At 53.3% G+C, this 26,749-nt stretch overlaps 1 protein-coding gene across 1 annotated transcript in view; it reads left to right on the top strand.

Moving 5' to 3' along the window:
* The window catches only part of LOC143692671 (uncharacterized), a 183,972-nt gene that overhangs the window by 25,161 nt on the left and 132,062 nt on the right, over positions 1-26,749 (top strand). Inside the window, 1 exon segment of the mRNA XM_077172919.1 lies at positions 14,953-15,034. Within this exon segment, the coding sequence (XP_077029034.1) occupies positions 14,953-15,034 (82 nt within the window).

The raw sequence follows: 26,749 nt of genomic DNA, 5'->3' as shown, positions 1-26,749 counted from the left end.
ATGGAGTCAAGGATCCATTGTGAAACAGCACAGCCTTGGGAAACCATGGAGGCCATTTTTACACTTTGAGGCCTTGAGAAACCAAAGGTTCATCACGGCACTTTGCGTCCCCACGGAACCAAGGAGTCCATTGGGACACTATGAGGCCCTGTTGGGCCAAAGGGCAATTGTGGCACTGTGTGGCACCCTGGAACCAAGGAGAGAATTGTGACACTACAGGGGCCCATGGAACCAAGGATTCATGGAACAATGTGGGACTCATGGAACCAAAGGTTCATCGTGACATTGCAGGACTTCATGGAATACTGGAGCCCATTGTGACACTTCAAGGCCTCATTGAACCAAGGGGCTCTGCAGGACCTTGTGGAACCAAGGAGAGCATTTGAACACTGCAGGGTCCCATTGAACCAAGAGTCCATTGTGATGCTGTGGGATGAAGGAGACTCCTGTGACACTGCAAGGTCTCATGGAAACAAGGGGTCAGTGTGACACAGCGGGGCCTCGTGGTACCAAGGATACAATTTGACACCATCAGGGTGACACTGTGTGGCCTTAGGGATCCAAGGGAACAGGTAACAGGTCTGGTTGGCTTGGCCTGACTGGCTCAACTGACCTCGCCATGTTGAGGGTCACTGTTCTCATGTGGGCCTGAAACACTGGGGCTCAGTGCTTTCCCCTCTATGGAAAAGAACCATCTCTCCTGCCCAGGCACCCATGGCCAAAATTGGTACTTCTCCAAAATTCCCTATACGCAAGGGTTTCTCCCACACAAAAGCTGCCAGGACAGACAGGCCTGGCTCACCTCGGCCTCTGGTGGTCACCTCTACTCTGCCCTGGAAACACTGGGTCTCTGTGCTTTCCTTCCTATGGGAAAGAACTGGCCGTCTCGTCCAGGCACTCATGGGCTGAAATTGGGATTGTGCCCCCAGAATTCTGTATATCCTAAATACAGAGTCCAAGATATTTATTCCATTGCTCCCAGATAAAAACTACAAGGACAGACAGATCTGGCATGGTCCCAAGGGGCCAGTGTGAAGCAGTCGGGCTTTGTGAAACCCAGAGGCCATTGCTGCATTTCAGGGCCTCGTGGAGCCAAAGGGCCGCTGTGATCCTGCAGGGCACTGTGGATCCATGGAGAGAATTGTGGCATTGCAAGGCCCCATGGAATCATGGAGACCCTTGTGACACTGTGGGGCCCCAGGGAACCAAAGGGCCACTGTGACCCTGCAGGGCCTCATGGAAACACGGGGCCATTGTGACACTGCAGAAGCAAGGAGAACATTGTGACACAGCAGAGTGCCATGAAACCAAGGCAACATGGAACAGGTCTGGCCAGCTTTGCTTCCCAGAGGCCACTTGACAGGTCCAGCTGATCTTGGAACGTTGAGGCTGCCTCTCATCAGCCCCTGGAACACTGGGACTCCATGCTTTCCTTCCTAAGAAAAAAACCAGTCCATCTTTCCAGGTGCCCACAGCCAAAATTCATACTCCACTGGAAAAATTCCCTATATGCAAGGGTTCTCCCACAAAAAGCTGCCAGGACAGAGAGCTCTGGCTGGCCTTGGCCTCTGGTGGTCACCTTGCATCTCAAGAAAACTCTGAGGAAAGTGTTTGAACAGGTTTGCTAAAGGAACATCAATGAGTCTTTCATCCTCTGAAAAACTCAGATGCTCTTAGTGTGTATTATGAATGCAACATTATTTTCAGCTAAAAAATATTATTCTTATCTAGCACATCTAGCACATCTGACACAAAACACCTCCTCTACATAAGGATCCAGACCACCTGTATAAGCAAACATAATAAAGAATCCAGCAGGAATTATTTGTGTCTGCTCCCATCTGTCATATCTTCTCTGGAGCTGGAGGTGCAGCCCCAGCACTTGGGAGGGCTCAAGGGGTCACAAGCTCAGCTCCCACAGAGAGAACTTGCAGACCCTGGGCTGCTCTTCTTGGCCCTGCACGCTCAGCCAGGCTGAGATGGACACTGATGGTTTCTGGGCCAGGCTCTCGGAGCCCAGCCCAGCTCCCTGCAAGCTCTGCCAGCTGCCCTGAGCTCTGGGCAGCACCAAGGGCCTCTCTGAGTCCAGCCCAGCCCAGCCGGCTCTGGCCCCAGAGCTCTGCTCAGGCCAGGCTGCTCTGGGCACTGGCCCCACGGCCTCAGCCCCTGCCAAGGGCACAGCAGCAGCTGCAGCTGCCACAGGACTCAGCCCCAGCCATGGGGGAAGGTGCTTGGCCAAGGCCAAAGGAGGCTCCCGGGCTGCCCTGCTCCCCTCGGCCTGAGGTGCTGAGAGCTCTGCAGCCCCTGCTGCCATCCCATCTGCCCAGGGCAGCACCAGAGCCCCGGCCTTGGGGCCCTCAAGAGCTGCTCCTGCTCCAGGCCCAGGGCCCATGCCAGAGCTGGGGCAGCCACAAAGCTGTGCCCATTTCTGTTCATTGCTGCTCTCATGGGCATGGATCCTCAGCCACTTGGAGTTGATGATGAATTTTATTACTCCAGAGGCCTCTTCTTTCTTGAGCTCTACAGTTCAGGAATTCAGTGGGAAAAGCTCATAAATATTTGTTCGAAACCCCCACACAAGAAAATCCCATGGGAATAATTGAAGTTTTCAATTCTTCTCTGGTTAATAGACATATTTCAGAAGTGTATTCAAAGTGAATATACTATATTGAAAACAATGCTGAGAGAATTGTTTTGCCCGTTTAAGTTTTCTTTTCCTGTTTATAGCAATGGACATCAGCAATGTCCACTTGATAGTGACCACCAGCACCTCCTCATGCACTCTGAACAGATTTGAAAATCAAGACCCTTCATGGCTGACAATCAATCACACTTTGTCCCTACCCACACCCCATCATTTCCCTCATCCAGCCCCTGGCACTCAGAGCAGCTGAGGAATGGAGTCGCATCCAGGGGTGTCCCCAGGGCTCAGGATTGGGGACAGATCAATTCAATCTCTTTATTGCTGATCTGGATGAGGCCATCAAGGGCACCCTCAGTCAGTTCCCAGGTGAGCCCAAGCTGGGTGGGAGTGTGGCTGTGCTGGAGGGCAGGAAGCTCTGCAGAGGGATCTGGACAGGCTGGAGCCATGGGCCCAGGACAATTGGATGAGGTTCAGCAAGGCCCAGGGCGGGGTCCTGCCCTGGGCTCACAACCACCCCAAATCCCTGGCCATGCCCTGCCCCTGATCCCCACAGCCTGTCCTGTTTCTTTCATCCCTACATTGCCAGGGACTTCCTGAGACAAGGGAGCTCTGCTCTGGGGATGGAGGGAGGTGCAAGTGCATGCACTTGAACGGGAACCACAACTCATCAGGTTTGTGTCCTTTGGGGGCCAGGAACTGGTGAGACTCAGAGGCACAGAAAGCTTCTCCTCATGGCCAACAGATCACATTTGAACAGGACACAATTTTATAACAATCTCACTCTTCCTTGAGCTATGTGCAATGTCCCAGCAGCGACTGATGAGTCCTCCATCCACATTTCCATTCAAACATTAATTTCACACAAATGTGGTTCTGTGGCAGATATAAACACAATTAAGTTTTTGTATCAGGATGCTCATCCTGGAGTCGGGGCAAAACAGCTCCAACAGTTCCTGATTTGCAAAGCTGTCAGTGGTGGATGGAGAAGGGAGGTCAGGCTGTTTTTGGTATTGAGGAAATGCTGAAACCAGCCTGACTCATTTCATCTCCTCCTGTCCTGGCTGATCTCCCCTCTTTCCCCTTCCACCCATTGGCTTTTGTCTCCCACCAGGCCCCCGGTGAAGAGCCTGGCTCTGTGTTCTCCATCCCCTCCTCGCTGGCACTGCCAGGCTGGGATGAGGAGCCCCTCAGCCTTCCCTGCTCTGGGCTGGACAAGCCCAGCTCCCTCAGCCTCTGCTCACAGCCCAAGGGCTCCAGCCCTACCTTGGAGGCCCTTCCCAGACCCTGCTGCAGCTGCCAGACATCTTTCCTGCCCTGGGCAACTCAACCCAGGCCACAGTGACCTGGATAATCCCCGTCCTTGATGTCCTGGTCACACTGCCCTGGCCCCTTGTCCCCATGTCAGGCTCTGGGGTGGATCCTGTGGAACATCCTTTGGTGGAGGCTGTGGCTCCAGGTGGGCCGGGGGGATCCCGGGGGACAGGGACCCCGCTGGGCATGGACAGCATTGGACTTGTTGGGAGAAACTGTGAGGGGGAGCTGGGGCAGAGTGACCAACCCAGTGACCTGACACAGCCCTGCTGGGATGTCACACAGCCCCTCTGGGATGTCACAGCCTGCTCTGTGAGCTTACAGCCCCTTCTCTAATGTCACACAGCTGGTCTCTGATGTCACAGCCAACTCTGTGATGTCATAGACTGCCTCTGTGATGTCACAGCTGGCTCTCTGATGTCACAGAGGCAGTCTTTGATGTCATAGCTGATCAATGACCTCACATCCCCCACTCTGTGATGTCATAGCCCACTCTGTGACCTCATGTTACCAGATGATCAATTGCCTACACCAGCTGAGCTCACACCTGGAGCTTGTTCTCCACATCCCCAGGCCTATAGAAACCACACAAGGCCCATTGTGTGAGAAGGGGAACTGGAAGTTCAGCAGCCTCAGTGTCCTGCCAGCTCAGCCAGACCCACTGGAACATTGGGGTTTTCAAGTTTTCAATATTCTGGGTAAGAAAGAGAGGCAGTAACAAAACTTCTACTGGAATTAGGAAGGGCAGACTGGCCTGTTCAGAATGCAGATTTGGGGAGTACCAAATTGGGTACTGATTTTTTAAGGGAAACAGCCATTAAAAAAAAGGGGTCCAGGAAGGATGAATCCATTTCAAGAAAGTAATCTTAAGGGGGAAGGAACAGCCTGTCCCAGTGTGGCAAAAGATGAGCTGGTGGTGAAATAACTGGCCTGGCTGCCCATTGAGCTTTTGTGGGAAGTCAAGGAGAAAATGGACTGACAACTCAGGAAGTGTTAAAGGATGTCATTAGGTTATGCAGAAAGAAAAGTTGAGAGTTTAAAACTCAATCAGAACTTAACCTATCAGCTTCTGTAAAAAAATAAAAATGTTTTTATAAAAAAAATTTGTAGCAAAAGGAGGGAGAAGGAGAACCTCTACTCTTCATTGGATGCAGTGGGTAATACAATAACTAAAGATAAAGAAAAGGCTGAGCTACTTAACACCTTTTTTGTCTCAATTTTCAATATTAGGACAGGTTGTCCTCAGGACAAGTGTTCTCCTGAGCTGGTAGATGGGCACAGGGAGCAGAACAGCCCCCTGGAATCCAGGAGGAAGCAGCTGGGGACCTGCTAAGCCACTCAGATGCTCACAGGTGTATGGGATCAGATGGGATCCATCCCAGGGTGATGAGGGAGCTGTGGATGAGCTCCCCAAGCTGCTCTCCATCATTTACCATCAGTCCTGGCTCAGCAGGGAGGTTCCCAGAGCACGGGAGGTGCCAGTGTGAGCCCATCCTCAGGAAGGGCTGGAAGGAGGAGCTGGGGAACTCCAGGCCTGTCAGCCTGACCTGGGTGCCTGGCAAGGTTCTGGAACAGATCACCTTGAGTGCCATCACAGGGCACCCACAGGATGGCCCAGGGATCAGAGCCAGCCAGCGTGGATTTAGGGCTGGCAGGTCCTGCCTGACCAACCTGGTCTCCTTTTATGCCCAGGTGACCCACCTGTGGATGGGGGAAAGGCTGTGGATGTTGTGTGCCTGGACTCCAGCAAAGCTTTTGACTCTGTCTCTGACAGCATTTCCTGGAAAAGCTGCAGCCCATGGCTTGGGCAGGTTCCCTCCTGGCTGGGAGATTTAAGAGCTGGCTGCAGGCTGGGCCCAGAGAGTGGTGGGGATGGTGCTGCACCCAGCTGGTGTCCAGGCACTGGTGCTGTCCCCAGGGATCTGTGCTGGGCCCAGTCCTGTTTAATATCTTCACTGATGGTCTGGGTGAGGGGATCGAGTGCAGCATTCACAAATTGCAGATGGCACCAAGCTGGGTGTGAGTGTGGATCTGCTGGAGGGCAGGACAAGAAGACCCAGCCTTAAGCTGCACTGGGGGAGGCTCAGGCTGGACAATAGGAAGGAGTTCTTCACAGAAAGGGTGAGTGGGAACTGGAATGGGCTGGCCAGGGGGGAGGTGGCAGAGTCACTGTCCCTCTCCAGTGGCACTCAGTGGCATGGTCTGGGTGACAAGGCAGTATTAGGGCATTGGTTGGACTTGATGATCCCAAAGGTCTTTTCCAGCCTATTTGATTCTGTCATTCTGTGATGATTGGGACACTCTGGGGCCATTGTGACACTGCGGAGCCTCATGTAACCAAGGGGTTTCACCATTTTGACACTGCAAAACCAAGGAGACCATTGGGAGACTCCAGGGCCCAGTGAAACCAAGGGGCTGTTCTGACACTGTGGGGCCTCATGGCACCAAGGGGACATTGTGACACTGCAGGATCCTGTGTAACCAAGGGGCCACAGTGACACGATGGGGCCTCAAGGAATCTGGAATAATGCTGTGACACTGTGTGGCCTTGTGGAAACAAGGAGTCCATTGTGACACTGAGGGGACTTGTGGAACCACAGAGACCATGGTGACAGTGTGGGACCTCGTGTGACCATGTGGCCATTGTGACACCCTGGGGCCCCATGGAACCAAGGAGACCACTGTGAAACTGCAGCACCAATGAGAACATCGTGACACTGTGAAGCCCCATGGAACCAAGGAGTCCATTTTCATATTTTGGGGCCCCATGGAAGCAAGGAGACCATTCTTGATCTGCATGGTCTCATGAAACCAAGGAGACCAGTGTGACAGTGCAGGGCCTGGTGTAACCAAGAGGCTGTTGTGACACTTAGGGGCCCCTTGGAACCAAGGACATCTTTGCAGATGTCACACAGCTGGATGTGAGTTTTGATCTGAGGGAACATAGGAGTGCTCTGCACAGGGACCTTGATAGGCTGGACCCAGAGGATGAATCCAACAAGGTGAGGTTTAGCAAATCCAAGGGCAAGACCCTGATATTTGGCCCCAGTGCTACAGGCTGGGGACAGAGTGGCTGGAGAGCAGCCAGGCAGAAAGGGACCTGCAGGGACTGATGGACAGCAGGCTGGACATGAGGCAGCAGTGTGCCCAGGTGGGCAAGAAGGCCAATGGCTCCTGGCCTGGATCAGGAATGGTGTGGCCAGCAGGAGCAGAGCTGCTGTGCCAGCACTGATCTGCCCCCAGCTCTGCACACAGACATTGCTGCTGCAGCTCCAGAGAAGGCAAGAAAAGGGCATCTCTGCAGAAAACTCTGCTGGGAGATCCTTTAATTCCTTTAAAGCCACCAAGAGCACAGCCCCTCATTGACACAGTCTGTGTCCACAGGGAAGGTGGAGAGAAGCAAAATGAGAAATGGCATAAGAAGTGACATTTCATTGTGGACCATATGAAAAACTAAAACAAAGGAAAGAAATCCCCAAAATGAAACCAACAAGAAGTATCAAAGATGACTTTTATTACAAGTGATTTGCAGAAATTTGCAGCAGTTTAATGTTTCCAAAACCATCCAGTCATCAGTGTCCACACTGCAGCCTTGAGCTCCTGGTTCCTCAGGCTGTAGATGAGGGGGTTTAGGGCTGGAGGCACCACCGAGTACAGAACTGACATTGCCAGATCCAGAGATGGGGAGGACATGGAGGGGGGCTTCAGATGAGCAAATGATGCAGTGCTGAGGAACAAAGAGACCACGGCCAGGTGAGGGAGGCAGGTGGAAAAGGCTTTGTGCTGTCCCTGCTCAGAGGGGATCCTCAGCACAGCCCTGAAGATTTGCACATAGGAGAAAACAATGAACACAAACCAGCCAAAACCTAAAGAGGCACTGACAGCAATGAGCCCAAATTCCCTGAGGTGGGATTTGGCACAGGAGAGCTTGAGGATCTGCGGGACTTCACAGAAGAACTGGCCCAGGGCATTGCCATGGCACAGGGGCAAGGAAAATGTATTGGCTGTGTGCAGCAGTGAATAGAGAAAGGCACTGGCCCAGGCAGCTGCTGCCATGTGGGCACAAGCTCTGCTGCCCAGGAGGGTCCCGTAGTGCAGGGGTTTGCAGATGGACACGTAGCGGTCGTAGCACATGATGGTCAGGAGGAAATACTCTGCTGAGATGAAGAAGAGAAAGAAAAAAAGCTGAGCAGCACATCCAGTGTAGGAGATGTTGCTGGTGTCCCAGAGGGAATTGTGCATGGCTTTGGGGACAGTGGTGCAGATGGAGCCCAGGTCGGCGAGGGCCAGGTTGAGCAGGAAGAAGAACATGGGCGTGTGCAGGTGGTGGCCGCAGGCTACGGCGCTGATGATGAGGCCGTTGCCCAGGAGGGCAGCCAGGGAGATGCCCAGCAAGAGGCAGAAGTGCAGGAGCTGCAGCTGCCGCGTGTCTGCCAATGCCAGCAGCAGGAAGTGCCTGATGGAGCTGCTGTTGGACATTTCCTGGGGCTGCACATGGGGATCTGTAAGAAAAGTAATCATGGAATAGTTGGGTGTGGAGAGGACTTGAAATATCCCAGCACAGCCTGGGGGCACTTTCCCCCCACTGCCTGCCCAGGGCTCTGCTGCCTGGAGCTGTCCCTGCCAGCAGCTGCTTCCCTGTGCCCAGGGCTGGGCCCTGCCAGTGCTGCCAGAGCCCAGCCCAGCCCTGGGGGCTCAGCTCTGCCCTGCAGAGCCCTCCCAGCTCAGGCACTGCCCAGGGGCAGCTCTGGCTCTGCAGGCTCTGATGGCAACGTCAGAGCAACCCTGCGGAGGCTGGAAATGTGACAATGATTGTCACAGACATCTTTCATGAAAAATCTTCTCTTAGGATTTTTCCTTGTGAGAAGCTGCAGTCTCAGCAACCAAAAGGAAACAATGGTTATCTGCTGCTGTGGAATGCAACAGGTAGACCAGTATTTGTTCTCCTGTGGATGTTTGGCTTTCCTGACTACTCATGGCAGAGCTGGCTCTTGCTCTCTGTCTGAGACACAGATTTTTGTTGTTCATTCTTTTCTATTCTTAGCTTAGCTAGCTTCTGAAGAAACCTTTTCCTTTCTATTGCTTTTTAGTATAGTCTTAATGTAACATATATCATAAAATAATATCATCAAGCCTTCTGATCATGGAGTCAACATTCTCATCTCTTCTTCATCCTGAAAACGATTGTGACCACGGTCACAACTGACACTGCCTCTGAGGGGTCTTTTGCTGATTTCTGCACTGCCTGGTTTATTCAGATCTGGGAAATTTTGTTTGGTTGGTTTTTTTTTAATACTATCCTGAACAGAGATATGAATATCTATGTGCAATTTCCTATCAAGGCAACCCAGAGCAATAGATTAAAAAAGAAGGATTTTCCCTTTTCTCCAGCCTCTGCGTTGCTGTGCTCCCTGTATAATCTAGTTGGAAATGTTCTGCAGTTCAATGCCATGCTGAGAGCAGTCCTGAACAATGCAGCATCCTCCCCACACAAGGAGAACACTTCCAAGCCTCACCAGCTGTCTCCTCCCAGCCAGATCTTGTCCCCCAGTGCTGGGAGCAGCTGCCAGGGCTGGCTGAGAGCTGTCCCTGGCAGGCAGCAGAGTCCCTGCCCCAGCACAGCGCCCTGGGCTGTAGGACCCTACTCTGCAGGACAGCCCTGGGCACCCCTGGCTGCTCTGCACAAGAGACAAGCAGAGAATGTACTCACAGGCTCTGCAGGCATTGGCATGTTCCAGCTTGAGGAGATGGCTCCAGGAGCTGCAGCTGCATTGTCCTGCAGCCAGAGGTTCCTGTGCCAAGGGCTGGCAGTGATTGTGCCCCAGGCACTTCTCAGCCCCTTCCCAGCCCTGACTGATTGAAGCTCTCTGTGCCTCTGGGCTGTGCCCGGGCTGGCTGCAGGCAGTGCCCCAGCCCTGCTGGGCTGGCACAAGAGCTGCTCATCCAGAGAAATGTGCTTTTGAAGCTCTTCTTGGTGACCAGGAGCTGCCTCTGGGCCAGGAGCCCAGCCCAGCTCAGCAGCACAGACACAGCACAAGGACTTTAATCAGCCTCTGGGGCGTTGTGCTCAGGCCCTGAACATCAGTCCCTGAGAGGGAGCTGAAGAAACCTCTGCAGAACTCCAAGGCAGAATCCAACTCCAAAGTTTCTTGGACTTGTAATGGGTCCCAGAGAGGGACACGACTGAGCAAGTGTCCCCAGGCCCCAGGCAGAGCAGAGAACTGCAGGCAGTGATGACAGGTGGGGACAAAGAGAAGCCAAGTCTTGGTGCCCTGGGGCACAGCAGGGTCTGTGCCAGCAAGGGCTGGGAGGAGACACCTTGTGCTGAGGCCCTGGGGCCTCCTGGCACAGCCCCAGCCAGGCTGGGCACTGTCAGCCCCTTGTGCTGCCCTCAGCATCCCCCCCTAGCCCACATCCCAGTGGCCTCAAGGATCTGCTGCAAGGAGTCCCTGGGGAGCCTTGCTCAGCAATGGCCCTGGGGGCTCCTTCATGCTCCCTGCAGGGACTGCAGCTTTTTCAAAGGACTTTGGCTTTGGCTTTTGCCTTGGAGTCTCTGAGAGGTTTGTGCAATCCTGGCCTCCAATTATCTGCTGTAATTAGTCCCTGGAGAGGCTTTGTCAGTAACAACACTCAGTTGGGCTCATTAATACTTCAGGGTACTTCTGTTCTTTTAAGGTACTTGGTGTTTCCCTTTTGATACAGACTCTGTGAGAGGTTTGTGCAATCATAGCCCCAATTATCTGCTTTAATGAGTCCCTGGAGACCTTTATACTGACACTCAGTGGTGCTCAGTAATGCTTTGAGCTTCTCAAATTTTTTAAGGTAGTTTGGAATTTTCTTTCCACACTGAGACTCTGAGAGGTTTTTGGTCAATCCTGGCCTCCAGTTCTCTCCTCCAAGGGATCCATGTGGAGCCTGTGTTGGGGATGGACCTCACTTAGACCCATTCATGCTTTGAGACACTTTGGGGTTTTCTTCTGACTTTGACTCCTGGAAAGGTTTGTGCAATCTCCTCTCAGGCCCTGAGGTTCCAGGGCTCAGCTCCAAATGCACCACAGGGCTCATCAGGATGCAGCAAGTCCTGACAAACCATGGCTCTGCCTTGATTTCCCTCTGCTCTTATGCAGTTTATCAGGAATGTATCTGGAGTGAGTTTGGTTTGCTAATTTGAGATTTCTCAGCCAATGCATCTATTAGTGTAGTGGGATCAGTGTTGGTTAATTACCATTACACCCACTGGAATATATTTCCTCATTTCCTGCTGTGAGATAGGATTAGGAGAAAGGCAAAGTAGGCTCAAAATTTTAAAAGGGTATATAGAAAAGTTTATTACCAGTAAATAGAAGAAAGAGTAATAAGAACCTGAACACTTCTCCTCTCCCTACAACCTTTTCTTTCTTACTGACAATGCAAGGAGACAAAACCTGAAAGTTTCAGTCAGTTTACACCATCTAGAACAGTCTTTCTTCAGTTCACTTAGGGAGAGGAGTCTCTCTTTCATGCTATGGAGACTTCTCCATAAGAAAAAAGTTCGCTCGTGGCTCTCAATTCCCATGAATAGTAGGTGCCCAGAAAATCTTCAAATGTGAAGTCCCTTCCATTTTTCACAGCTTTTCCCACAGCTGTGTTTATGGGCCATGTCAACTAATGGGGTATGAGTTTAAAGATGAGCTGTTCAAGAGCAAAGATTCTCTTCATCTATTTCTGAAATCATCTTCATCTCCGAGAACAGAAATCTCTTCTTCTCTCCCTGAGGCCACAGGATCTCACTACTCTTCTCTCTTTCTCTGTTTAAACTTCTTAAGGGATCACTGCTACTTCAACATTTGCTTATTTTACCATGGAGGCCTTTGCTGAACAAGTCATCTCCCCATATTTTCAATTACATATAGGGAAAAAGAGAGTCTGATATATTAATTACATCTTTCCCCTAGGTTTACAAGAGGATTTCAGCCCCAAGATCAAGGCATCTCCTCATCCCTCCCATCTGGGACTCAGCTTCCCCTTCAGTGACCTGGGTGTCTTCATGCTGCTCCTCTGTGTGCCTGCAGTTTGTCCTTTTCTCTCACTGGAGGGAGGATGGAAGCACTGAAAGAGTTCATATCTCACCCGGGGTCTGCAGATGGTTCCGTGCCCCCGGCCGGGCTCGGTGCTTGCGGCCGGAGCTGTTTTACGATGGAGGTTTCTGCAGCGGCTGCGCTGGGGCTGTGTCAGGATGGGCCGCGCTGGGGCAGGGCCAGGATCTCAGCAGCCAGGCCAGAGCACAGCAGCAGCATGGCCGGGGGCCGATGGCTTCTCCTGCCCCTGCCCGGGGCTTGCGGCTGAAGCCCAAGGGTGGCAGAATCTTGGCCGAGCCGGCCCGGCCCGGGGCTGCTCCTGGGGCCCGGCGGATCCTGGCTGGGCCCGGGCTGGCGGCGGGGCAGGGCTCAGCAGGGCCCAGATGTTCCCAACTGCAGCCATGGCCCGGCCCGGCCTCGGCCCCGCGGCCTCCCCTGCCCTGCCCGGCAGCCGATGGGGCCTGGCGGGGTCCCTGGGAAGGGGCCCGGCCCCACGGCAGGAGCCGCCCGGCCCGGCCTGGCTGAGATGGGGCCGGGTCAGCCTTGTTACCTCTGTGCCAGCCAGAAGGGAAAGAGACCCTCCCAGGCTTTCCCATCTTTAACATGTGTCTTCACAGAGGCCTGTACAGTTTCCTTCATGGTTTAACAGATTGTCAGTTCTCAAAGATAATTACTGATTGGTTTTTTTTGTCAGACATGGAGGAAACTGCTAGCAGCTTCTCTTAGAACATCACTTTCGTGATGCAAAACCACCACAACTGCACAGAGCACAGAGCTCCTTTGTCCATATGTAGTGGTCGTGTGCCTGAGGCCTCAAAATACATCCTTGGGAGATCTCTGGGCCCTCTCTAAGGTGTTTTGAAATGAAAACATTCAACTCAGAGTGTAAGAAAAATCACCAGAAGACATGGCCAGCCTTACCTGTCTGTCCTTGCTACTTTTGTCTGGGAGCAATCTTTGGATATATGGAATTTGGGAGGTCAAATTCTAATTTTGGCCATGGACCATGGACATGAAGGTTGGTTCTTTTCCATATGAAGGAAGGAACAGAGCCCCAGTGTTTGCCAGGCAGAAGAGAGGTGACCACCAGAGGACAAGGCCAGCCAGAAGTGGCAGGTTTTTTTCTGAGAGAAACCCTTGCATATAGGAAAATTTTTTGAGAGAATAAGAATTTTGGCAATGGACATTGAAAAAGAGGGACAGTTCTTTTCTATAGCAAGGAAAGCACAGAGCCCCAGTTTTCCAGGAGCTGATGAGAGGCGGCCCTTGACATCCCCACATCAGCCAGACCTGTCAGGGGCCCCTGGGAGGCCAAGCCAGCCAGACCTGTTCCATGTTCCCTCGGTTCCATGGGGTCCCCACAGTGTCCCAGTGATCTCCATGGGAAGGGAAGGACCCAGCCCCAGGGTTGCAGGGGCAGCCACCAGAGGTCAAGGCCAGCCAGGCTTGATGGTACTGGCAGATTGTGCCTGGGAGAAACCTTTGGATATCCAGAATTTTGGAGGTGGAATCCCAATTTCAGACATGGACACCTGGAGGATAAGGATGGTTGTTTTCCATTGGAAAGAAACCATGGAACACTGATACAACAGTGACATTTGGGGATTTATGGGGAGCATTGGGGATTGTTTCTGCACCTCGTGACCCAACAGGAGCTTCTATAATAAATGTTGCCTGAAGCTCCCACTGTGCCCATGACAGGAACCCATGTGAGTGTCTGAGACATCCCAGCTCTTTGGCAGCCTGGGGACTCCTGGGATGTCACCATGGAATGGCTGTGACTGCCTCTGACCACAGGGCTCTTTACCATCCCAGAAACCCCTCGGAGGTCTCCATGGAGCCCCTGTCTCTGCCTGTGACATTCCAGCTCTGGAACAGCCTGGAGATTCTTGGAAAGTCCCCATGGAACCCTTCTGAGGGCCTGTGACAAATCTGATCCTTAGTAGGCAACCATCACCAGTCCACTGTTGCTATGGGCAGTTTCCATGGCAACCATCCCCAGGCCCCTGTTGCTATGCTCAGTCCCTTGGCAGCTCCGTGGAGACCCCATGCCGGGGTGGTTGCCATGGCCACCAGGGCTGGCACCAGCTGGGATGCTGGCACCAATATAAATATGTGTGAGTTTTCAATAAACTTGGGGATTTGCCATCCACGCATATTGTGTGCTGCAATTCCTCCGCCGTTCATGACAAGGAAGGAGCCCTGGGACACCCAGGCAGGTGAGGAGGAAGTCAGTGCCCCTTTTCCCCTCTCTCCTGCTCCATCTCCCAGCCCAGCACGGCCCCCGGCTGCAGGACAACCCTGCTGCCAACCCCGTCCTGCCGGGGATGCACTGGGGGGATCTCCTTCCCCTTCCCTGTGGCATGGAGGCCAATCCCATCCTCTCCTTGTCCTTCCTCCCCCAGGGAAGAAGCTGAGGATGGAGACCAGGGAGGACAAATCTCTGTAGCAGAACCTTGTGGAAGAGGCAATTTTGAACAGCTCATGGAACAGGAAACCAACCTAGAGGAAAAGCCCTGGAGATGCCACAGGAGGAGGGGCTGCAAACCCAGCCCAGGGCACTCCAAGGAGGAAAGACCCACCCTGAGCCAGGAAGGTGGACAGAGCTTCAGCCAGAGCTCGGAGCTGGTGGTCCATGAGCAGCTTCATGATGGTGAGAAGCCCCACAAGTGCTTGGAGTGTGGGAAGAGCTTCAGGCAGAGCAGCACCCTGATCAGCCACCAGATGATCCACACTGGGGAATGGCCCTACGAGTGTGGGGAATGTGGGAAGGGCTTCAGCTGCAGCTCTGCCCTCGTCACCCACCAACGCATCCACACTGGGGAGAGGCCCTACGAGTGTCCCCAGTGTCAGAAGAGGTTTCAGACCAGCTCCAGTCTTCTCTGCCACCAGCAGATTCACACCAAGGAGAGGCCCTTCCGCTGCCCTGACTGTGGGAAGGGCTTCAAGCACAACTCCCACCTCATCAGGCACTGGCTCATTCACACTGGGGAGAGGGAGAGGCCCTACGAGTGTCCCGACTGTCAGAAGAGGTTTCAGACCAGCTCCAGTTGCCTCCAGCACCAGCAGATTCGCACAGATGAAAAGCACTTCTGCTGCCCCGACTGTGGAAAGGGCTTCAAGTGCAACTTTACCCTCGTCACCCGCTACCGCATCCATACCGGAGAGAAGCCCAATGAGTGTCCCCCATGTGGGAAGAGCTTCACCCAGAGCTCTATCTTGACCAGACACCAACAGAGGCACTGGTAAGGGAATCTCTGCCAATGCCCCAAGTGCAGGAGGATTTTTGTGCACTGCCCCAGCTTCATCCATAATTGGATGATCCATGTTGGGAAGACCCCTGGTGATCCATGTTCCCCATGATCCATGCTGGAAAGACACCTGTCCCTTTTCCTGCCCTTGCCAATGACATGATGTGGCATTGAAAAACAGTAGGGTCTGGCCATGGCCCTGTCATTACATTCACTCCCACCGCAGGTCATTGCCAGGGACAGGAAAAGGACTCTCTCTCTCTCTCTCTCTCTCTCTCTCTCTCTCCCTGAGGAGAAGGGTGTCCTTTCCAGGCAGGTGAAATTGTGGTTGGGAAGACCCAGTGGGTTGTGTTTTAGTTTTCTCTGTAAACAGCTTTATTTATTCCTTCAGTTATCAATATTGTTTCTGTTCCATTTGTTTCCTTATCTCGTTGGTGTTTCCAATAAATTGTTCTTATCCCAGCCCAGGATCTTTGCCTTTTGTGCTTTCCATGGGAGGCGGGAGGGCAGCGAGGGCAGCGCAGTTTTAGTGGGAGCAGGAAATTGGGGAATCCCATTCCTGAATCCTGGCCCGTGGAAACCGAGCATCCCAGCTGGTGCCAGCCCTGGTGGCCATGGCAGCAGCCTTGGGAGCGGGTCCCTGGCTGGGGCTGTGGGAACCTCTTCCCTCTGGTGCCCAGGGACAGGAGTGGAGGGAGCGGCTGCAGCTGAGTCGGGGCAGGCTCAGGTTGGATGTCAGGAAAAGGTTTTTGGCCAGAGGCTGCTGGGGCCCTGGCCAGGCTGCCCACGGAAGGTTCCCAGCTCCAGGACTCTCTGAGCTGCAGCAGCGTTTGGCCAGCGCTGCCAGGCCCAGGCTGGCATTGTTGGGGTGTCCTGTGCAGGGCCAGCAGTTGGACTGGAGGATCCTGATGGGTCCCTCCCAGCTCAGCCAATTCTGTGCTTCTGGGATCCCATCAGCCTGGGGATGGGGCTGGCAATGGTTGCCATGGCAACAGGCTCTGGCTGCAGGCCTGAGCTGGTGTCCATGGCAACCACCCCTGGCATGGGGTCTCCATGGAGCTGCCAAGGGACTGAGCATAGCAACAGGGGGCTGGTGATGGTTGACATGGAAACTGACCATAGCAACAGGGGGCTGGTGATGGTTGCCATGGAAACTGACCATAGCAACAGGGGGCTGGTGATGGTTGCCTGCTAAGGATCAGATTTGTCACAGGCCCTCAGAGGGGTCCCATGGGCACTTTCCAAGAGTCTCCAGGCTGTTCCAGAGCTGGAATGTCACAGGCTGAGACAGGGGCTCCATAGGGACCTCCCAGGGCTTTCTGGGATGGTAAAGAGCCCTGTGGTCAGAGGCAGTCACAGCCATTCCATGGTGACATCCCAGGGCACCTTGGGCTGCAAAGGCACCCATCTGTCACAGGCACTCACGGGGGCTCCACGGTGACATCCCAGGAGTCCCCAGGCTGCCAAAGAGCCAGGATGGCCCAGACACTCACATGGGTTCCTGTCATGGGCACAGTGGGAGCTTCAGGCAAAAGCTTTATTTCTTTTTTGGAGAAACTCCTGCGGAGTCAGGAGGTGGAGAAATGACACCCAACAGCCACCATGGATCCTCAAAACCCTGCAGGACCCCTAGACTTCTAAAATTCTTTCTAAGAGAGGAGACTGGGAGCGCTGGATCCAACTCCAGCCCCAGACTTTTCCATGGTGTAAAAGATTTGACAGGTGGAATTGAACTTTAACACAATTTGTCCTGCAGGATTAATGATAGAATGCCAGATAGATTTATTTAACTATGTCTCTGGCTTATTCTGATCATGGTCAGATGGAAAGATCACTAGCACAGTTATTTAACCCACAGTTCAATTGCTATAACAATTATCAGAATATAATGCTGTAGGAAGCAATTTTGAAGTCAACAGGCCCTTGCTGGAGTTGTTGGAGCCCATTGCAGGCAGAGCCTCCTGCTCCAGCAGGAACTGCCTTTCCTGTGCCATCAGCAGGGCAGGTCCCGCTGCAGGAAAAGCCCCAGGCCAGCCCCAGCACAGGGAAGGCCTCGGGCACAAGGGCAGAGTGCCGTGCTGGGAGCTGTGCCAGGGAGAGCCTGAGGCACCAAAGGCACCTTGGCAGCAGCAGCTGCTTGCAGGCCATGGCCAGAAGCCTCCCTTGGCAGCGCAGCCTGGTGGCCACCACTGCAGAGCTGCTGCCTCAGGGCTCATTCCTGGCTGGCCTCTGAAAAGCCACTTCTGCTCCAGGAGCCTGACTGGGAAGCCATTGGCCCCAGCACCTCGGGGACAAGATATCAATGACAAAACTCTTCATGCCAGCAGAGCCAAGGCAGGGGCAGAGGAAAGGGCAGGGCCAGGCCCAGGGGACAGGGCTGCCATGGTGATGGCTGTGAGGGCACTGCCCCTGCAGCAGCCTGGCTGCCCTCAGCAGACATTCTGGCCAGAAGCGTTGTGAGGGCACCCAGCAAATCTGAGAACGCACACTGCAGGAATTCTGTCACTGGGAATGAGAGGGTTTCACCAGGTCAGGTTGCACAAAGCTCCCGCTCTTGGACAATTTCTGGGATGGGGCATCCAATTCTCTGGAAATACAGTTGCAGTTTTGTGCCACTCTCATCCTTGAAAAATATTTCCTCTTCTAACAAATGTTTATTTGCCCTCATTCAGTTTAAAGGTATTGACCCTTTTATCACTGCAAGATTTGGGAGAAAATAACTTTGATGTCTATTTTTCCATTTTTACAGACCTTGGAGAGGACCCAGAAATCACACAAGATGAGGTTTGGATGTCTCATCACAAAACCAGCAGGGAGAGGCTGAGGGCTCTGGGCTCCATGGTGTGGAGACTGAGGACAGAACAGGAATAGCCTGGGAGGGATTGAAGGGTGGTTTCAGAGGGGCTGGAGCTTTTCTTCATAGTGGGAATGAGCATGAAGAAGACATAATAGCACCAAGGGCAGCTGGGGAGACCCAGAGTGAAGACCAGGAGAAAGGAATTTCCCTGCCAGGGCAGGGCTGTGGTGCAGCACGGCCCCCCACAGGAGCCTGGAGCCGCCCAAGGCTTTGTGTGGGCAGGCAGAGGCAGGCAGGAGGCAGAGCTGTCAGCAAAGGAAGGGCCCAGCCAGGTGGGGCAGCCGGGGGATGCCCACAGCCTGCAGGGACAGAGGTGCAGGTTTGCTCAGCACCAGAGACATCTTTGCCTTGCTTGTCCCCACCTGTCATCACTGCCACCAGTGTTCTGCTCTAGCTGGAACCTGGGGACATTTTCTCAGTCCTGTCCCTCAGAAGGATCTATTTAAAGTATGAGAAACTTCAGTGTTTTACCCTCTTTTTGAGTCCCTGAGAAGTTCTTTGAGCACACTCTGAGGGACTGAGTCTGATGCAAAGAGCACCAAAGCCCCAGAGGGTCATTAAAGTCCTTGTGCTGTGTCTGTGCTGCTGAGCTGGGCCGGGCTCCTGGCCCAGAGGCCGCTCCTGGCAAGGGCAGCAGAGCTGCAGAGAGACAGCTCTGGCCAGGAGCAGCTCCTGTGCACAGCCCAGCAGGGCTGGGGCACTGCCAGGGCCCCTCAGGGACACCAACAGGGCACAGATAGAGCTCCCAGGGGCTCAGCACTGGCTGAGGGGCTGTGGCATGTCCCAGAGGGGGCTGTGTCACAGCAGCGCCTCTGTGGCTGTGTCACGGAGGCACAGAGCAGCTGTGATGTCAGCAAGGAGCTGTGTGACAGCACAGAGTGGGCTATGTGAGGTCACACATTGGGCTATGACATGACAGAGTTTGTTGTGTGAGGTCATTGAGCAGCTACAGCATCAAAGAGGGAACAGTGTGACATCACAGAGCAGGCTGTGACATCATGGCATGGCTGTATTAGATCATAGGGCTGGCTGTGAGGTCAAAGTGTGTGCTGTGACATTACAGAGTGGCACCATGATATCACAGAGAGGGCTTAGTGACATCACTGAGGGGGTTGTGACATCACACAGCTATCTTTGACATCATAGAGTAGGGGTAAGGCCATTGGGCAGATCCTGCCATCATAGAGTTGGCTGTGACATCACAGAACAGACAGTGACATCACATGATGACTTTGTGATGTCACAGTGTCTTCTATGTCATCACAAAGCAGATGTATCACATCACAGAGTGGTGTGGCTGTTAGGTCAAAGTGTGTGCTGTGACATTACAGAGTGGCAGTATGACATCACAGAGAGGGTTTTGTGGCATCACTGAGGGGGTTGTGACATCACACAGCTCTCTGTGACATCATAGTGTGAGGCCATAGAGCAGATATTGCCATCATAGAGGGTGGCTCTGTGACATGAGGGAGGGGGTTGTGACATCAGTGGGTGGCTGTGTAACATCATAGAGCAGCCTGTGACATCACAGAAAAAACTGTGACATCGCAGTGTGACTCTTTGACATCAGTCTTCTGTGACATCACAGAGCAGCTGTGTAACATCACAGGGGCTGTGTGACATCGCAGGGGCTGTGTGAGGTCACTGGGGAGGTCACTCTGCCCCAGCCCCCTCACAGTTCCCCCCAGAGCAGTCCAACCCTCCTCGTGCACAGCGGGGTCCCCTGTCCCCCCGGGTCCCCCCAACCCCGGCGCCGCAGCCTCCCCCAGAGGATGTTCCACGAGATCGACCCCAGAGCCTGACACGGGGACGGGGGGCTGGAAACCTGGGGGTGGCACAGGGGGACAGGGATCCCCTGGCAGCGTCCCCATGTCCCCCAGGGCCAGAGCCTGGGCCAGGGCTCCTTCACCCTGGTACCAACGAGGCCTTGAGAGCGCTGAAAAAATCCCCAGCAAGGGAGCAGCAAAAACCAGATTTAATATTAAGGGACAGCAGCACAAAGTTCCTTGGCAAGAGTCACTCTGCTCCTGACTGGACACTTCAGGCACACCAAGGAAACAAAGCAACAACAAAACCAAACCAAATCCAGGCAATCAAACCAGAAATGAACTGAGAACTGTCTCTCTGTGTGTGTGTGACGCAAGGACAGTGAGGGCAAGGATAAAAGGAATATGGCCCAAAAGCTTACAGAGCTCAAAGTTAACAGGACTTATACCTTAACCTTTACTGATAGCATCAATTAAACAATTTAGGAAAAAGCAGCATTTAGCAGGATTTAATCTAACTTATAACCGATGACTTTTCAATTTAACAGAGGAGTAACATTTAACAGTATTTAACTCAGCTTATAACTTATATTAAACATAATAACTTAGGAAAACAACAACTCTTAGCAGTGTTTAACTTCACTTAGACCTTGTGACTTAACCTTACCTACTGGCAATGTAGGTAAGGTTAAGTCATCCTGACCACACTTGGCACCAACAGCTTTCTTTGGCAGTGTGAGAACAGGGATGTTGTGCCACTGAGGGAGCAAAACCAGTTCCCAGGGCTGCTCCTCCAGAAATCAGGAGCTGGTTGGGCAGCAGCAGTGCCTGGAGCAGACAGTGTTTGTGATGAGCTGCAGAGGAGCTGAGCCCAGGGACTGTTGGCCAAGGCCGAGCCCCAAGGAGCATTTCTCATCTGGCAGGGCGGCCTGAGAAGGGGAGGGGGGAATGCAGCAGCACAGGCCCATGGAACCAAGGGACCATTGTGACACTGTGGGGCCTCATGGAATCATGGAGAGCACTGTGACATTGCTGGGCCTCATGGAACCAAGGGGACCGTACTGACACTGTGTGGCTCCATGGAATGTTGGGATCATTGCGACCACTGAGAGGCCCCATCAGACCAAGGGTCCATTGTGACACCATGGGGCCTCATGGAACCGTGGAGACCATTGTGACACTTTGAGGTGTCATGGGACCAAGGGGCCATTGTGACACTGCGAGACCCCATGGAGCCAAAGGTTCATTGTGACATTTCACGGCCTCATGAAATCATGGAGAGAACATTAAGGCACTTGATGGCCTCATGAGCCAAGGGGCCATTTTGACCCTGTAGGGCACCATGGAACCAAGGAGACCATTGTGACACTGAGGGGGCTCATGGAATCCTGGAGACCATTGTGACACTATGAGGACTCATAGAATAAGCAAAGCATTGTGACACTCTGAGGCCTCATGGAACCAGTGAGACCATTGTGACCCTGGGGGACCCCACAAAACCAAGAGGACCATTGTGATACTGTGGGGCCGCATGAAACCAAGAGGCCTTTGTGACACTGCAGGGCTGCATGGAACCAGAAGTCCATTGTGACTCTGCAGGGCCTGGTGTCATCAGGGGTCCATTGTGACACTGGGAACCAAAGGAGACCACTGTGACACTGCAGGGCTGTGTGGAACCAAAGCTCCAGGGTGACACAGAGGGGCCTCCTGTCATCAATGGTCCATTGTGACACTGGGGAGCCAAAGGAGACCATTGTGACACTGCAAACACTCACGGCTCAAAAGTCCATTGTGACACTGCAGGGCCTTCTGGAACCTTGGACCCACTACAACGGTGTGGAACCCAATTGAACCAAGGGTCCATTTTGACACTGCTGGACCCCATGGAATCAAGACACTGTTAAGACACTGTGGGGCACCATAAAGCCAAGGGAACATGGAACAGATCTGGCTGGTTCGGCCTCCCAGGGACCACCTGACTGGTCTAGCTGGCCTTGGCATGTTGAGGGGCTCTTCTCATCTGCTGCTGAAACCCTGGAGCTCCATACTTTCATTCCTATGGAAAAGGACTGTCCTTCTCATCCAGGTGCCCATGGTCAGAATTGGGATTCCACCTCCAACGTTCCCTATTGTGAAAGACTGGAGAAGATTGTTGTGTCAAAACATTTCATGTGTGGGGGAGGAAGGGTCAGGTCCAGCCTTGCCCTGCCCTGGAACCCCAGCCTTGCCCTCCCCTGGAACCCCAATCCCCCCAGAGCCTCTATCCCAGCCCAGCAGTGGCTGCCAGTCCCTGGCACAGCACAGGCAATGCTCCACAGCCACCTCTGCAGCCCCAGCCCAGCTCCTGAGGGACCAAATGAGCCCAAGCCCCACCTGGGGGAAGGGCCCAGGGAGACCAAGGGGTATTGAAGGCTGACCACAAGGCAAGCACACAGCTTGACCCTACCTACTCTTGGAATTTCCATCTGAACACTGCTGGAATTCAGGAGTTGGAAGCTGTGTGTGTGCTTCTCAATATATTTTTGTTTTTCTCTATCTGTGTCTATTTCTTCTATTTCTGTTCTCTTGCAAATCATGAGTAAGTTAAAACTGCACAGGCTTAGAGTTTGTGAAGGTGAATGGTCCAATTTAATGCTTTGACAAGTGGTTTTTGTTTTTCATTGAATGTCATATCAAACCATTTGCCAAGTTTCCATAATTTTCTAACATTACTAGTAAAGGCTGTTTAGTTCTTTTGAGCTCCTGAGGATCTCTTGTCAGAATTTCTCCAGTGTGTCCCATTTAAAGGACACAAACAAATGTAAATTCCTTTTAAATGTCTCTGTGAGAGAGTTGTTTTCAGGATAGGAGTCAGGGCTTGTGTGTCCTGCTTGGCCCAGTCCAGGCAGGGCTTTCCCAGCCACATTCCACACTCCATTGCCCAGCTGGAGCCGCTGGTGCCTCTGAGTTGTGCTGCCCCAGCCCCAGGGACGCTCTCCTTGTCTGCCCATTCCCCCACGGTCTCTGGGCAGGGATGGCCTCACTGGGGGCTGCTGACATCCTCAGCAACTTGGAGGCTGCTGCTGAATTTCACTGCTCCAGAGGCTTGTTCAGCCTTCAGCTCTTGAGTGCAGGAATTCAGTGTCCCAGGGCTCATTAACATTCAGAACACCTGAACAAGCCAAGCCTCTGGAATAATTTGATTTTAATTTTCAAATCATTTGTGGTTAAGTAGATCTCAGTAGTGTATTGAAACTGAATATATGATATTAAAAAGACAGTGAGAAAATATTTTTTAGGTCCTGTTTAGATTTTTTTTCTTGTTAATTCAATCATATGTGCAATCTCCAATTGACACTGAATCCAAGTACCTCCTCATGCAGTTGGAATAGATATGAAAATCAAGACCTTTCATGGCTGACAATCAATCAGACTCTGTCCCTACCCCCACCCCACCATTTCCCCCATCCAAGCCCTGGCACTCAGAGCAGCCTTGTGCAAATCTGAGCTCCCTCCAGCCCAGGCTGCACCTGAAGCTTTCAGCTCCTTGGCTCCACCTGCTTTCCTTGGAGAAGGAGCTGCCCGAGACACACAGGGATGTTCATTTCTTGTCAGCCAACAAAGCCAAGGGAAGGCACAGCTCCATCAAATGCCAAAGTCATTCCTTTGCTGGATATTAAATCCACTTTGCACAGCAGACAGTCTCAGAGCAATGGAAAACACCTTCTGTGCCCAGCACAGATCCCAAGGCCCCCCCAAACCCTCCCTGCCCCGATTCTGCCCAGATTTGCTCTTTGCACCCACGAGTCACAGGCTGAAGTCAGGAGCTCCCTCCATGCCCAGAGGGAGCAAAAGAGAGAAAGGGGATGAAGAGCTCTCCTGTGCAGAGCCAAGGTCCAAGTGCAGCCCCTGCAGTGGGAGCCACAACTCATCAGGTTTGTGTCCTTTGGGCTCAAGGCCTGGTGACACTCAGAGGCACAGAAAGGTTTCTTGCCAACAAACACAGGCTGAACATTTGAACAGTTTAATAACCATCACAGCTCTTCTCTCAGCTCTCTGTGATGTCCCAGCAGCATCTGACATGTCGTCCATCCCCAAGGGATTTCTGAACAGTTTTAGACAGAGATAAAAGAAAAGGTAATTTAGTGATAGATATAACTATAGTGAGATATTTAATTTATATTTATTTGAACTTGAAAGACTTGGCCACTCCCTGAAGGTCAAAGCATGAAACCAGTCAGTTGAGAGGCACTTGAATGACCACAGAGCATCTGGAGGGGGAAATGGTAGAGAAGGAGGAAGTACATGGATCCAGCTGGTCTAGTGAAGAGATGTAGTCAGACATGGCCATTTCAACAGGAGAGATGGAAAAACCTGATGGAAGAGGGAGAGGAAATATTAGACTGATCATTGGTGACAGGAATAGAGGGGAAGATCAATATTTCTTCTCCTGCCATCAGCAAACTTCCAGGAAATTCCCATTCCTGGTGGGAAAACTTTGCCATTTCTTAAAAGGAATCAAGTGACCCAGATAATAAAGATTTGCCTGAGTATTATGAAACTAAGAGGTAATAAAACCTGTGTCCCTTTCCAGGCAGACATCAGCTGTGTGCCCATGAACAGGCAGTGACACTTGTGCCCGGAGGTGCCCAGCTGGGATTGGATCTCTCCCAGAGCACCTGAGGGAGAGCAGAGCACCTTGCAAGCTGCAGGGCCCTGACAGCCCCGCAGGGCTCCTGTCCCATCAACATCTGCTCTGCTCCAGTCTGAAACAGGGCCCAGCATGGTGCTGGGATCATCAGAGAGCTGAGGTGTGTGCTGGAATTCAATGGCCTCCCCATCCCGCAGCAGCCCTGCACTTCCCTGCTGCAGCCTTGGTCTCCAGCCCAGCCATGGAGGCTCTTTGGGCTCTGGAGTGTTGCTGCAGCCCCAAGGGCAGCTGAGCTCTGCCTTTGGCACAGTCAGGCCTGGCCAGCGCAGGCCATGCTCAGCAATTGCTTGTGTGTGCCTGGCCTTGCTGTCAGCCCCGGCAGCGGCTGCGTGGCCCCTTTGTGGCCCTGTGCTGGCCCAGCCATGGTGGCCCAGCCCCTGTGCAGGCCCAGCCCAGGCCAGGAGCATTGCGGCTGGGAACGGCCCCTGTGCCGTGGTGCCCACAGCAGCCTTGGGGCTCTGTGCCCCATGGCCTCCCTGCTGGGCAGCCTCTGCCAGCTCCTGCAGAGCCCGTGGCACCTGTGGGGCTGCACAGACAGCCCTGCCCCGGGCTCTGCCGGCCTCTGGGCCAGCAGAGAGGCAGCCAGGGCTGGCCATGGCCGGGAACAGGCCCTGAGCCCCGCAGGAGGATGGAGCTGGGCCACAGCCAAACTCAGCCCAGGCCAAAGCTGGGCTCAGCAGCCAGGGCTGCCAACGCATGGGAACAGAGGCTGGCACTGACAAATGTCCTGGGCCCCCTCCCTGCTCTGTCCATGCCACCAAGGGCACAGAGCAGCCTCCTCTCTGGGCCACTTGCCTGTTTGCAATGCCTTGCACAGGCGCTGGCCCTGCCCCACAAGGCCTGGCCTGAGTCCTGCCCCTGCACGCTCAGCCAGGCTGAGATGGACACTGATGGTTTCTGGGCCAGGCTCTCGGAGCCCAGCCCAGCTCCCTGCAAGCTCTGCCAGCTGCCCTGAGCTCTGGGCAGCACCAAGGGCCTCTCTGAGCCCAGCCCAGCCCAGCCGGCTCTGGCCCCACAGCTCTGCTCAGGCCAGGCTGCTCTGGGCACTGGCCCCACGGCCTCAGCCCCTGCCAAGGGCACAGCAGCAGCTGCAGCTGCCACAGGACTCAGCCCCAGCCATGGGGGAAGGTGCTTGGCCAAGGCCAAAGGAGGCTCCCTGGCTGCCCTGCTGCCCTCGGCCTGAGGTGCTGAGAGCTCTGCAGCCCCTGCTGCCATCCCATCTGCCCAGGGCAGCACAAGAGCCCCGGCCTTGGGGCCCTCAAGAGCTGCTCCTGCTCCAGGCCCAGGGCCCATGCCAAAGCTGGGGCAGCCACAAAGCTGTGCCCATTTCTGTTCATTGCTGCTCCCATGGGCATGGATCCTCGGCCACTTGGTGTTTGCTGATGAATTTTTCTACTCCACAGGCCTCTACTTTCTTGAGCTCTTCAATTCAGGAATTCAGTGAAGAAAGCTCATAAACATTTGAGCAAAAACTCCAGAACAACCAAAGCCACAGGGAATATTCTATGTTTTTATTTATTCTGTGAATAATTAACAGATTTCAGAGGTGTATTCTAAGTGAATACACTGTCTTTAAAACAATGCAGAGAGAAGTGTTTTGTCATGTTAAGTTTTCTTTTCCTATTTGTAGATTCGTATGAGCAATGTCCAATTGATATTGACCTCTAGCACCTCATAATCCAGTCTGAACAGATATAAAAAAAAATCAAAACCCTTAATGGCTGACAATCAATAACACTTTGTCCCCACTCCTTCCCCACCATTTCCCTCATCCAACCCCTGGAATTCCAATGGATCAGGAATGGTGTGGCCAGCAGGGGCAGGGCAAGTATTCTTCCACTGTGCATGGCATTGGTTCGGCAGCACCTCAAGTCCGGTTTCCAGTTTTGGGCCCCCCAATTTAGGAAGGACATGGAGGGGCTGGAGCATGTCCAGAATAGGGCAACAAGGCTGGGGAGAGGTCTGGAGCACAAGTCCTGTGAGGAGCAGCTAAGGGAGCTGGGGTTGTTTTTGCTGGAGAAGAGGAGGCTCAGGGGAGACCTCATCATTCTCTACAACTCCCTGACAGGAGGGTGCAGCCAGGTGGGGGTCAGGCTCTTTTCCCAGGGAACAGTGACAGGACAAGAGGACACAGCCTTCAGCTGTACCAGGGGATATTTAGGCTGGACATTAG

This window comes from Agelaius phoeniceus (assembly GCF_051311805.1).
Source record: "Agelaius phoeniceus isolate bAgePho1 chromosome W unlocalized genomic scaffold, bAgePho1.hap1 SUPER_W_unloc_2, whole genome shotgun sequence".
NCBI lineage: Eukaryota > Metazoa > Chordata > Aves > Passeriformes > Icteridae > Agelaius > Agelaius phoeniceus.
This window is presented reverse-complemented; position numbering and strand designations above follow the sequence as displayed.